Source organism: Zonotrichia leucophrys, chromosome 2 (assembly GCF_028769735.1).
Source record: "Zonotrichia leucophrys gambelii isolate GWCS_2022_RI chromosome 2, RI_Zleu_2.0, whole genome shotgun sequence".
NCBI lineage: Eukaryota > Metazoa > Chordata > Aves > Passeriformes > Passerellidae > Zonotrichia > Zonotrichia leucophrys.
In genome coordinates this window covers 56558941-56573115 of record NC_088171.1, presented here as the reverse complement: position 1 = coordinate 56573115, position 14175 = coordinate 56558941, and the positions used below count along the sequence as shown (strand labels likewise).

Genomic DNA, 14175 nt, shown 5'->3' with positions numbered 1-14175 from the left:
TGAAGGATATTCCTTAATGCAGAAAGTACTTCAGATTTACAGATCTAAGTGAGCAGTAGCTACTGGTCACCAGAACCATCCCATTCCCATTCTAAGATTGCTGGCACATCACATCCACTGCAAACATGTAAAATGTTTCTTGAAATTAGCTCACTTGTAGCCTGCTTGTTCTGTAAAAATAAGCTTTAAATGTCTGGCAAAGCAGAGTTACACTAAAATACCTCAGCAAGCTACTTCACAGTCACAAGCTGGACAAGGCTTGGAGTGTCCAGATTTTTATTTTATTTTTTCTTTTACTGTGAGTAGCTTTTCTTTTGGAAAAGCAGGGGAATGTTTTAGGATGTATTTGTTAAGAACTCTTTTCCCCTTTTCTAATCCTTCCTTTCACCCTCACAGAATTCTGCTATGGCCAATGAGCTAAAAGAGCTCCTTTAGGGAAAATTTCACATCAGTTTCAGATACTTTTCTCTAGACTTAATGACAGTTTATTACTCTCTTCTCCAAAGTCACACTCAGGAAAGCTAGTGCTTCTCCTTAAATACTTTATCAGTCTTGAACAGTCAATATATTTATTTGACTAGGTAAAAGAGCCCAAATATATTGTGTATTAAAGAGACCAAATGAAAGTTGAAATTTATACATGAATTACAAGAAGCATTCACACATTTGCATTGACTTCAAAGTCACTCTCTGCATTATATATATATTTTTTTATTTCTATTTTGAGGGAGAAACCTGCTTGGACTCCAGAATTGCCAATGACTCCTGTATGCTTTGGTAACATTAATATTCCTGATTTCCATATAGTCAATTTGGTTTTTACTGCTACTATCTATCTCAACAAATTCCTGGGCCAATAAGTTCCACAGTTTAATCATATTTTGTGTGAAGAAGCCCACTAGATTTGAATTTTGTACCTATTAAACCTATTTAATATTTCCAAAGTCTATGCTACACACCAGGGAAAACGTGGTTAATAGAAAAGGCTAATTGGAAAACCGAAGACTCTTTGCAGCATCTACTGGATTTCATTCAAAATCTGGATTCTTTGGCACCACTCTGTCATCAGTGCTTTAAAAAACTTGGCCAGGTACATGAATGGAGATTTTTTTTTTTCTACCAACAATATGAATATACTTCCTTCTAACTGAAAATAACTTCGTTTTGAACAAAATCAGACAAATTATGGCTAATTACTGCCAAATCTACTGTGTGCTTTTGATCCATTCAGCTAAGCTTACTGATCTGTGACATCCTCATAATTCATAAAGGCTAATTCCCAAAGACTATGACTGTGTAATTCTCATCTTTTGATCACCAATTAACATTCCCCAGAAAAAAAAAAAAAAAAAAAACCAAAAAAAACCAAAAAAACCCCCAAAAACAAAGCCAAAAATAAAAGAAAAAAACTTTCTGTGTCATTTTACTGTACCATGTCTGGTAATATTGCTTATGTATTTGATAAGTGGCAAGTTACTTCTGCAGACTTTTATTTTAAAATAATTGTCATTGGCACACAAATAATTAATTTATTATTTTAGAAGGTTTTGATGCAAATTTTCATCCCCTTAGAGCTGTGTTTCATTCATGGATTTTCTTAGTTCATCTCAAAATTCTCCAGAATTCATAACTATGAGATTGTTGCACACACACACACATACACACACACATATAGCCCAGCAGGACTCTACTACTCTAATTTTCAGCCATGGTATTCAGCTAAATAACAGCAGTATATGCTTTGCAGTAGCCATGCCAGTTTTTACACATGATGTGAAAGCAGGTAAGCATGACCAATGTTCTGTGGCCACTTTTCTTTCCCTTATGTAAGTAATAATTTTGGAAGGGTATATAACCAGGGATATATACAGTATATATATATATACATACATATATATATATATATACATACATATATATATATAACTGGTTATATATACAGTATATAACCAGATATCTTCTCAGAGCATCCAAGAGAAATTTGTGTGGCTCTAATGAGATATGTACAGATGCAGGACTCCCACTGCCCAGACCTATAAAGCCAATAGAAAGAGGCAGGCTCCTCTAATCATTTGCAATGGGTTTGTAACCTGTGTGCCACCCCTCATGTCCTTGATACTGACTGCATTGACAGAGATCCAAAGCATGGTACCTTACAGAGAAAGGATCAAATCACTCCCCTGAATTCAAAAGCAGTATTACACACCTTAAAGGAAAATGGTTTTCAGGCACCACAGTGAATAAAGGGTCAAGCATATCCACCGAGCTAATCTTCTGTCGGGGTTCACATGGACAAACTGATGCACGGGAAATCTGGAGAGTGCCTGGTTTGCACTCAAACATCATTGCAAAGAATCCACACATTAAGTATTAGTGGAGTCTCTTATGCATGATATGGTCAGAGTGAACTTGCCTGGGATTCTTTTTCTTCTTTGGAACCTCCCCCAAAATACAAGCCAATTGAAATAAAATTTTAAATTTTCTTCTGAATTACATTATAAGCCAGCTGCAGTAAAAGTGACCCTCTGCCATCATGTAGGCTTCTTATGAACTGCATTGTCCTTGTTAAATGCTTGACTTGTCAATCTAACCCCAGTCTCAAAGAAGGACTATAAATAGAGAGCAGTTATTGCACACTTCCAATTCACTGCAGCAGCCAGGAACCCTGCAGTTTCTTAAGAGGGAAACACACAACACAAAGCTATAAATATTTCTATTTTCTTTTTTTCTCAGGCACTCTTTTCACCCCAGAGAGTGGAAATAAAGTTGAGGAAGCTGATCATATGACCCTGGGAGAACTGAAATGATTGCTCTGACATGAACAGCCTTTGGTAGGATCCTAAGGAACAGTATGCACTGGTGACATGGTCAGCAGTCATTAACTTGATCATCGGTCCCAGGAAATCTGTGGCTTGCAGCATGCCTCATATTTACTGCTGCTGGTCTAATATATGGTTTACCATGACAAGCAGTCTTTAATTTTGGCAGGCCTGTTGTTGTCTCAGAAACATCATTTTTAGAGGGAGAATTTAACAAGAACTTGTATTGAGTTTTCAAAATAATGAGAAACATTTGACACAGATTTCTGTGATTTCAGGTGCATTTTCTGTAACATTCTGTTAAGCTGTAAGACAAGATATAGTAAGGGACAGTAAAGTTTCAGTTAATTTTTTCAGACCTTTTTTTACTATTTTTTAAATCTTATGGGTTTTTTTCCTTAAAAACCAAAACTTAACAGACTAGTATCTACATAATGACTACCAACACACAGACCAATAATTTCCACAGCAACTGATGACCAATGAAAGAAGAAGATATCTGCTTGAAAGTTCTTCTGTAGCTGGAAATGTTCCCTTGCCTTTTAATTCCTTCAGTCACCAAAAAGGGCAAAATTTCCTCACAATATGTGGGGCTGAATTTGTGATGGCACTCAAAAGATCAAGTTGGGGTTATTTTGAATCAAAAATTCATCATCAGTCAAAGTCAGACCCTATTTTGGCATTACTCTTTTTCTTCCATCAGTTTCAGAGCTGGATCCAAATTTTTCTCTATACATGTCATAGTCCTGGCATGATCCAGCCAAAGGCAGGTCAGCAGACCAACTCAACTGACTTCACTGGTGCATAAGTAGATTCTGAAGTCATTTAAGAACAAGTCAGGAAAATACCATGGAAATGTACAAGCTTACAAGCAACTGAATCCATCAAAGACACTAAATTTTGAGCAAAAATAAACAGCTTCCCAGAACAGGAATTATAGTCCACCCTAGGAGTACTGACTGGTGGATTGCATGTAATAGATTGCTCTTTCATGCAAGTTTGCCTTCTGGCTTCTGTTCAATTAAAATACTCCCAGGTTAACAAGGCAATTTAGGTCTACTGCTCTTATTACCATTAACTTATAAACATTGTGACATTTGCACTGGAGACCGCTCTTATGTTACATGCTGCTAATGCATTCTTTCACTCAGATTTGTAGGGGTTTATTTCATGGAATGGAAGGGGACAGAAGCATCTCACTGTTGTTGGTAATCACAAGCTTGTGAGAAAGATGTCATGCCCTTTTGGGGCAGCAACGTGTGTACAGTAAGTTAATCAGTGTTTCCCTGGTGTCCAGATGTCAGGGAGCAAGGGCAAGGCAGTGCACCCTCATCCCTGTGGCACATAATGGGATGTGATTGCAGAGACTCACCAGGCTGCAGGGATATGCCTGGAATGTGACCTGGCTGGCAAGCCATGGTGTCAGGAAAAATCTTCTAGAGAAAACTTTGCTCTTAATGTCATACTTGGCTTTCATCAAGGATATATATTCTCTTGCCTGGTTATCACAGTGAAATGTGATACTTCCCAGAAGTCATACTTTATAAAACGACTTGGAAAACCTAGTGCATGAGTTACACATGATAACCATCTGCCCTAAGAAGCAGATTCATTCTCTATAAAGTGCACTGCACAAGAGTAAAACAGAGCCAACTTTTGTTGGTTGCTCACCACAGGTATTGTCTGGCTATTTTCAAATTCCACCAGACAGGCATCAATTCCCGTGCCTATATCCTTGAACACTGAAATAATGCTTCAAAAGAGACACCATGAACTGTATTTTTCTTTTCTTTATTCCAAGACTTTTACTTTGCATAGTACTTTACACAAGGGTAATAAATGGTGCATTCCATTTATAACAAACATTAGCAAGAACAACAGCCACATTTTTCCTTTCAACTGTGTATTCCCATGAGCAAGAATAGTATATATTCAAAACAGAGAATGATTCTCTATTTTTGTCTATGAGCTGGGTGGTCCAATTTGTTAGTGCATTAGCGTTTCTTCTATGAACACTTTGATTTTAATAATAGCTTTGGGCACAACAGAATATGAGTATGACAAATTCATCCTACGTGTCCTGACTTGTTACAAAACCTCTGTACAATATACAATGTACTTTAATATACTAGGGAAAATTAGAAAAAAGGGAAAACTGTCAGTAACTTCAGCATAAATTAATTTTACAAATACAATAAAAATTTAAATGAATACTTACATTGATTATATGATTTTTGACACCATACTTGTTACAGGAACTGTAAAATATATGTCAAGTTTTACATCACCTGGAAACTTCGTCATTTTTCACTCAAGACAATATGTCTGTTGTCTTTTACTTCTCCTTCTATACATCTTTCTAACCTATCTAGAAGCCAAGATAAAGGGGAAAAGGTAATATTTTCCATTTGATAACATTTATAAATATCAGCAAGATTTTAAAGGAATCTTGAATGCCTCTTGGTGTATTTCTGAAGGGCAAAAAATTTTACGACTCTGGAGACTGCACTATGAATGAAAGAGAATTAAGACATGCAGTGGTGGAGATAATGCTTGACTGACATTTGTTTAAGGCCATTGAGCTAAAATGAAGGTTAACCTTATTAAAGGAGACTGTTAAGACAGGCACATGCTGTGGTCCAAAAGGAAAGTTCTTGTTCTTTGAATTCGCTTCTCTTCAAAGGAATTTGAGCCTAATAGAAAGGATGAACTGCTGTACTTCTTATCACACTTCTCCTTGAAACTTCTCATCATGGCAATTGGAGTGATACTAATTGCAAAGGACGTCTAGTGTCTCCAAACAGAGAGTTGACTCTTTTTGTTAGTCCTCTGAGAGCAAGGGAATCCAACTCTGATTTACCATAAAGTACATTGGCAGAAAATTAGCATGTTCATAACACTCTATAAATACCATACAATTAGAGAATGTAAAATAGAGTTTGGACCCATAAAATTAACCCATCTCTAAGCAAGTGAAATCAAAACTTTCATATTTGCGAGCCTAAAGTGATGAAAAAATAAAAATTGATGAGCAATGTGGGTTTTTCAATGTAGAACTGAATGCATTGTGGTCTCTGGAATACCCACATTACTTAAGTTGCACTGTTTTTTAAATTTTACTTGATTAACTTTGTTTCTTCTCTTAAACTTAATGTTCTTAAAACTTCTGGAACCCAGAACAACTAGGCATAGCAATCCATAGCAGGGCAAAAACATTTGACAGACTCAAATCAAACACTGTTTACATATTGGAAACTTCAGTAGCTGATGCAGATCTAGGTCTTTGCTCTTCCAGGCGTTCATCTAACTGTGTTCCTGCTCACTACTAGGGTTAGGGTTTCATTTTTTCATGAAAGCTTCAACTAACATCATAAACTATCGTATTGGACCCTTCATGTGAGAAAATACTATAATGTTGATTTTTCCTCAGCAAAATCCTCCTGCTTAATTAGTACACTTTTGCAGAATTAGAAATATTTGTGACCTATTTCTGCCCTTGATTTGTATTCTAAACTGCTAACCTACAGTATGCATTGACAATACTGCATATTACACAAAACAGCACTTTTTTCAGTCTTATAATCTACCAAAGTATGCAGACGGAGTCAGAAGCATTTTCCTTCACGTTTAAATAAAATCATTTCATAATTATTTCAGATTATATCCAGCATGCAGATGGAGAGGATCCAGTGCTCAATTACCACATCTTAAGTCCTGAAATTATGCTTAATGGTTTCTTTTCTTGAAAAGAGCATAAGAAAATCAAAGTGTATGTAGTAGATTTATGAGAGTATTTTGTGTTGAGTACTAAGACTTTAGTTACTAGAAAGGACTACTAGTTCTGCTACTCTGTTAAAGAAAGTACTCCTAAATCATGTTATTTTTGCTAGCAAAGCCAAATCATTGAAAGACAGAAAAACGATCAGGTAGCCTGCAAACATTCTGCCAGTGTGATTGTCAAATACTGGTGTTTCTCCAAATGTTTGAAAAATTAGTTTTAATGCCTAGATTAATTCCTAAAAAGGGTAAAATTCACTGCCAGAGCTCTTCACTTTAAAATAACCTGGGACAAATTAGGCATCCAAGAGAACTGGGATTCACTCCCTGCTGACAGGAAAATTCATTGCAACCACCTCAAAAATGTTATACTCTAAGCAAATATCTCCCCTTAGAGACTGAAACTCATGGGAATGCACTTATTCAAAATCCCAGCATGGGGATCCCAGTGCACAGGTCTCTAAGATGCTGATCCTATAAAGTTTCTATAAACTGTAACCTCAATTACTAATAGTTGTCCTTAAAAATTATTCCCTTTATCAAAAGACAGCAAACTCAAGTCTTTCCAAGTGAGGCTTTTCAGTCTGTAGAGTGTCTCCAGGTAGCCCCAAGGAGCACTCTACTACAGTGCCCCACTAGGGTTGAGAAGGTTTCCTTTATAATCTGACTTGGCTATTCCTTCAGGTCTGATGGCTAAGATGTGACCCTGACAGTATTTTCATCAAAGTAAAACAGAAAGCAAGGCAACAGTTGTCTGTATTTATACCTTCATGTCTTTGAAAAAGTATCCATGCTGACCTTAAAGGGAGTAATGCACTTTTATACAAAGTCAAAATTGCAAACTAAACCAGAGCAATAAAAACAAATAATTTATTTAAATAAATTATCAAAATTCTTTATACCTCAGAAAAAAAATTGTTGTTGTTTTTTTTCCTTATTTTTCTCTCTTCATTCAGGTTAAAATTAATGCAAAGGACAGAGACCAACTTAAAAATCAAAATGCAACTTTACATGCATTATTTTATCTATAAGTGGATATATAGTTTAATTATCTAAACATTAAGACTCACTCAAATCCAAGCCTCATTACAGTAATTTGAAATAAGAATGACTGAATGTGCAATTGCTTTCAAATTTAGTTCCTATCCAAGTTCCTAACAAAACAACCTGTTTGTTCAATTCTCATAAAATATGCATCTTTGGGTTTACAACATTTGGCCACTATTGTCTATCAAAATCTGAATATTTTGGTGTTACAGGAGTCTGATCAGACACAGGTGTGCTCCAAGGCTGACATCAGTTGGTCTCCCCAAGTGTCTTGGTTCAAATGAAGCTTGGCACTGTGCTTATATGTGCCTCCAATGGTTTCTCACTAATATAAACCAGTGGGATGTCCTCTTTACAGTGACAGGCACCCACACAACATTTTCTGGTTTATAGGGAACATCTTTATGCATCAAATGTTGAGCAGATACACCACTCACACTCTCCATAATGTCAACAATATGGTGATTGATCACTGGATCCTCTCCATCTGCATGCTGTGTATAAATATAGCTGGAAAATAGGAGCACATTTTCCCTGCAGTAATGTTACAGTCCTGTTGAAGAGTATGGAGAAATAAGGTACATATTTACATACATAATTAGGTTTTCCCCAGTTGTTTTTGAATTACAAACTAAGATTGTTTTTATGAGGTGAGCAATTAAATGTACCATAATTTCCTAGGATTTAAAGAGATTTTTGTTAGTGGAATTATCTGTGCTCCCACTCACTCTTTCTGCACCTATGCAGCTCCCTGGTGTGCTCTCCAAGAATAGTTCAGTTAGTTTCCAAGTCACTCAACATATTTCACTTTTAAGAGCTATGTGCTAAAAAGCTTCCACTGTTGTCACTCTGAATCTTTAATGGTATTGAAACTGTCAGGCAAAAATTGCATTCTCCTGCTTTTCTGAGCAGCAGGAGAATGAAGATGACAGAAGAGCCATGTTAACGTTAATCATAGATGAGAAATACAATGGCATTTTTCAGGAACTTAGAGCTCTGCTTTAACAGGCACAGGCTCCTTATTTCCCCCTCCTAGCCCATTAATTTTAAAAAAGAAAAACTGAAAATAAAAAATTATAACCAAGAAAAACAATTAGCCAAATTGACTGAATCACAAAAATTCTCCCTGCCTGTATTTCCTATTGGTTTTCTAATTGCTGTCATTTTGAATCATTAGATTGTTGTAAGTAGGTTCCACAACTCAATAATCTTTGAGCAACTTGTGATCATTCACCTTCTTATGCTCATAACATCCTTCTCAAATTATTCCCTACTCAGATGGGGCACTGAAGAACAGAGGTCTAAGGTACCTGGGAGCATGATTAACATCCTCTATAATTTAGATGTCTACCACATTGTAGCTGAAGCTACAGGGAAACTGTCGCTAGGATCCATTTAATGGTTCTTTAAGAGCATTTCTGACCATTAATCTCATGAAAACCAAGAGTCTCCCTTAGAGCGTGATGAAAACAAAGTATGAGACCCTGTTCTCATGCAGACATCTACACCCTAGATATAAAAACTAGTAAAGAAAAAAATACCCCACCATGAAGGATTTAGACAGGACTGAACTAATATCAGAATGTCAAACCTTAGGGAGTAAATCCAACTATGCTGCTGCCATCCCTGCACGTTCCAAAAAAACCCCAAGTACCCTGGAAGTCTTGTCTGTATATGCACACTCCTGGGAAACTCTACAAAGGCGCATCTTCTGCAAACTCATTTGAAGCTGTCTCCACTCCAGCAGCCAGGCCATCACGTTAGGGATGGTTTCTGCATAAGGCAAAGAGGGCACATCCCTCAAAGCCAAGTACGGCGCCGTGTTGATGTGTCTCCCGACAATTCCGAGCAGAGTCGGCTCTCCCAGCCAGCTCTAAGCAGGGCAGCACCTCCGTACTGCCTGTGACCACCTGGCTCTGCCTCCACTGCCCGAGTGCTTTGGCACAGTTGGTGCTGACAGACTGTGCCTCTTATTCACCATTACTATTTGTATCCTTTCAAAATGTTCTGCTGAGAGTTCAAAGACAAGGTACTAGCCTCAACACTCCCCAGATTTCCTACTGTGCAGAAAATTTCCTTTTCTTATCAAATCCACAGAGCTATTTGAGGATCTCAGTTTCTTATTTCAAAATTCTGTTAGAATAGCAGAAACACAGACTCTTTTAACTAAAATTCAATAGCTTTTTCTACGTCCACTTCTGAGTATTAAGACACCATTGCATTTCCATCAAAGCACATATAGAGCTCCATAATTCTTGTATTCAGAAGCAACGACAGTCACTAATTGTCCTTATCCTTCCAAACCACCCATGAGTTAAAAAATAGAAAGTTTTCTTTTTCTCAGACTTTGGAAATACAGCTCAGGACCTTTCATTTTCTGAAATACCCTCATACTTTTGACGATCAAGGCTTAAGCAAAATAATGTCCAGCACTGCTGCATTACATCTTGCTGCCTTGCAAAATTCATACTTTGCTTCAGCTTCCAAAAGTGCCAATGTATTGGAACAGGTGGACATCTGCTGCCAAGATGCACAAAGGACATTTAGGCAGGAAGAGACACCACCTACACCAGTCAAAAAAGGGGTACACCTGCTGAACATTCCTGTAAATTCATCTGGAAGTCCAGTCCCTGTAGAAGGGAATTTACACCATATACATTCATTTAATTGTAGGGATGCCAGAAATGAGAGGCTGTTGGTTCCCTCCGCATTAACGCTGGACAGAAGCAGACAGCATGCAGGATTTCCTCACCATTCCCTACCAATGCCCCAAGAGACATTTGCTACTAACCTGCTTATGGTGAGGTCATATCCTGGAAGAAAGTACCACATTTTTTTGTGTACTTGACCATTTTTGTCCTTGCCCTGAAGGAACTCTGTTCCTCCTTTGGCCTCTGCTATTTTTCTTGAAAGAGATGACAACCCTCTCTGCCTTTGCCTTGGTCCTGCTAGTCATCATCTTCTGTTAACTCTTTGCTGAAGCTCTTATACCCCATGGAAATACACACTTCCACAGTTGCTACTAAATGCAAAAAATCCCATAACGCACAGCAATTAGCAATGTCAGCTAGCTGGCACTTCTCTTTTGGCCTAATATGGCTGTGGATCAACCACAGTTGCAGTTCTAGGAAGAATTCTGAACAAGTTATTTCTTTTTAAATATCATTATTCCTAAGACTCTGTTGTGATATCAAATTAATTTGCAATTAATAAATGAGCCAGATTCTTGGTACCAGATGTGATCTTCCTGCCAATGGAAATAGGCTTGGGGGAGACATAAAAACGTTCTAAAATGCACTAACTCTCATCAACACATAATACAACCTATGTCAAAAGATTCAACAATTATCATTCTGGGTCTCTGTTAATGTACACAACTGTTAAGAACTAACTACTGCAGCTGCATTTTTCTTAAAAACACTAAAAACATTTCTCGGATTTAAAACACTGAGACTACACTGAATAATCTGTGTTGTTTCCCATGCACTCTTTCAACTTCCCTGCCCTTCTGCAGCCATATAAAAAATAACAGAAGATCACACTTGGATGAGGAAGACACACAACAATGATTAAATTTTCACCTCCAAAGCACAGACTAGTGTCAGCATCCTCTACCCCTACTCTACAGCACATGAATTAAAATCTACTATTTCTGTTCCTTTGAATCTTATATTTTAAGACTCTTTGAACCAGAGACTTTAAACATGGCATTCTTTTAAAGACCACAGTACACATCTGGTGGTATGAATTCATCATGCTTTCTTCTCACTTAGTACCCAGGCCAATCCATTTTATAAATTAGGCTTATGAGTTAAGCTGACTGATATCTCTCAGCCGACCTGTTCATTAGTTGAACATGATTTCAAATGAGCCAGAAACTGTCCATAATTTGCCCCAAACATGACAGTTAGGTTGAAATGAATGTGGCTTTTTAAAAGTAAAAATTTTTGCTATGTGGTTTCCAAACCAAAGTTTTGAAACTTGCCTTGAAGCTTGCTGAAGTTTAAGTAAATGAGAATTAAAATGAAACTCCGCGCAGAATATAAAATTGCTTGGTTTGGCCACACAAAATGCTTAACCAAACAATATTTTGGATAAAATGAATGGGTTGGGTGACTTAACTGACCACTAGTTTTGGTGGTCCAATGCATTTTAATACAGAAAATAAAAGTTCAATAGAAAATGAAACAGAATTGCTTAATACATTATTTCATTCTTCTATTTTACAAAGTGCAACTCCTGCTAGCATCTAGAGAATGATGAAGAATCTTTGGAAAAACACACAGGAAACACTTTCAAAATTGAATCATTCCAATATCAGAGTAATGAATAAACACGTTGGTGCCTTCAACCCTTGTGAAAAGATGTGAAAACAAACCAGTACAGCTTATAAGGGTTATTTATTTATCTGTACACAATGTATGTAGATAAATAATCTAGTAAATTGATTCAAGCATGGAAATGCTTTTCATAATCATAGACCTAAGTCTCAAAAATGGAGCCAGAACCTCACAGGAGAAAATCTAACTATAAAATATATAAAGCACAATTACTCGGCCATTCAATTGTATTTTATTTGTGTGGATAAGGTATGGAAAAATGAAAAGTCACTTGTAACAGACATTGCACAGTCATAGAAGAGCATTGAACCAAAAGGCATGTTGTGAAAAGAAGGTTTGCAACAGAGAAGTTCTTTTGTTTTGAGCATATGATCTTTATTTCAACTATTACATAACTTTAGAGAATAAGATTTCTGAGTTGAATTTTTCTCTTTCCTCCTACTACTATTCCAAGTTTTAATGTTCATACTTTAGTTCCCACACTCTTCACTGGACAGAGAATTATTTATGTACAATACTCTGAAAGGCACCTCAATCACCATGCCACCTTTATATTTATTTGTAGAATATCACTTGCACAAATTGGAGTGAGAGTGGGGAGTATACAGCGAACACAAGTCATCAAGAATAATAATTATAAAAGAGGAAAAATAAAGAGTCTGGTGTATGAAAAGTCTGGTGTTTCTTCATTACTCCTTAGTGCATTTATAATCAACCAATTTCCTTTCACATCTGTAAAGTAGGACTCACATATCCCCCCAAAGTTTGTTTGTAAGACATACGATTCCAAGCAGCCATGCTTAAAGGAATTTTCTGAACTATTTTATAATGTGGCAGGATAATTTCCCTGTGCAGACAGCCACTGGACACAGAAATTATTTCTTTGCCAGAACAATACTTCCTAGCTTTGATAATGATGATTTTGACCAGCTTCTAAGAAAAGCTGCCACCTGGTTATATCCATAATCAGTTCCTGTGCCAGGGATCTCTCCAAGTCACAGGGTTCACGGATGAAAACCTTGAGTGTCCTGCACAAAACTTCAAGAGATATCACTTCCCCCGCAGTAAGTATTACGCACATACAGCTTTGCAAAATTTTACCAGCCACCTTTGCCCACAGGAAAGTAATCTTACTCCTTTTGCAGACAAGGGGTCCATTTGCTTGGAAACCCTCCTGTTTCTGGGAACTGCCTGTGAATTCCATGCTGATGAGGCTTGATGGAAGTAGAGCTTTCCACCAGCAAATACTCATGGTCAAGACAGAAGCAGTGTCGCAGCAGCAGCAGGCAGCTCTTCATTCACAGGAGCATCTGAGTATCTCACTGGTTCTGTTTCAGCAGATCTGAAATCTTTATGCCATGTTCCTCTCTTCATTCTCCTTTCTTAGTGTTTAGGGAAGAAAGAAATGAAGAAAAAGAAAGCCCAGAGGAAGAACTTACACTAAGATATCACTTCTTTTGCTGCACCATACTACCAGTGTTATCATGGCACATGTCAACAAGACCGGGATCAAGATCAGCGTTATGAGAATTTCATCCGGTGGATCTTCCCAGTGAACCTTTTCTGAAGTACAGTTTGAAAAGAATTGTTTATGAATTCCAGTGATAAAGCCTTCTGCAAGGGGGTTTGGCCAAAAGCAACTTGCATTGTTGGCTTCACGTTCTGTGCACTGGGTAAAGTTGTCATAATACCTGGGAGTAGAAGAAAAATAAGAGAAGTTGAAATAGAATGTATATGCATATTACACTTTGAGAAAGCTACAGAGGGCACCATAAGAAATCTCTAAGAGTGTGTCTATCATGCAGATTTTCTGCTGAAGGACCTCCAATGGAAGCTGTGGCACAGCGAGGCAGAAGGAGAACTGACTCACATGTACTAATGCAACTGAGAGATTTCATGTGGAGTTCTGAGATCCCAGAGGGACAATAATCAAACCCTGACTGCAGCCAGGACGTCCTAATGCCACTTAAGTACAAAGATAACTCCCTCACTAGAGATATCTACAGATTCTTTAAAAAACATGCACACAAATGTGCCAAGAATAGGACATGTTGAACAAAGTACAGATATTTCATGCCTCAACTGCCACTAGACATGATGTTGTCGTGAAAATTACGATGTAGCACTAGGACTGAACCACAACATGCAGTGTTGTAAAAATTTCGGTTCTGTTGCACTCTGATGTAAGAAAA

At 37.3% G+C, this 14175-nt stretch overlaps 1 protein-coding gene across 2 annotated transcripts in view; it reads right to left on the bottom strand.

The window, feature by feature from the left end:
- Nucleotides 1-4594: 4594 nt before the first annotated feature.
- RAMP3 (receptor activity modifying protein 3) overlaps nucleotides 4595-14175 on the bottom strand; it is a 51119-nt gene continuing 41538 nt past the window's right edge. For both annotated transcript variants that reach the window (XM_064705069.1, XM_064705068.1), the window contains exon 4: nucleotides 4595-13674. In XM_064705069.1, the coding sequence (XP_064561139.1) occupies nucleotides 13419-13674 (256 nt within the window). In that variant the 3' untranslated portion in view covers nucleotides 4595-13418. The remainder of the gene's footprint in view (nucleotides 13675-14175) is intronic.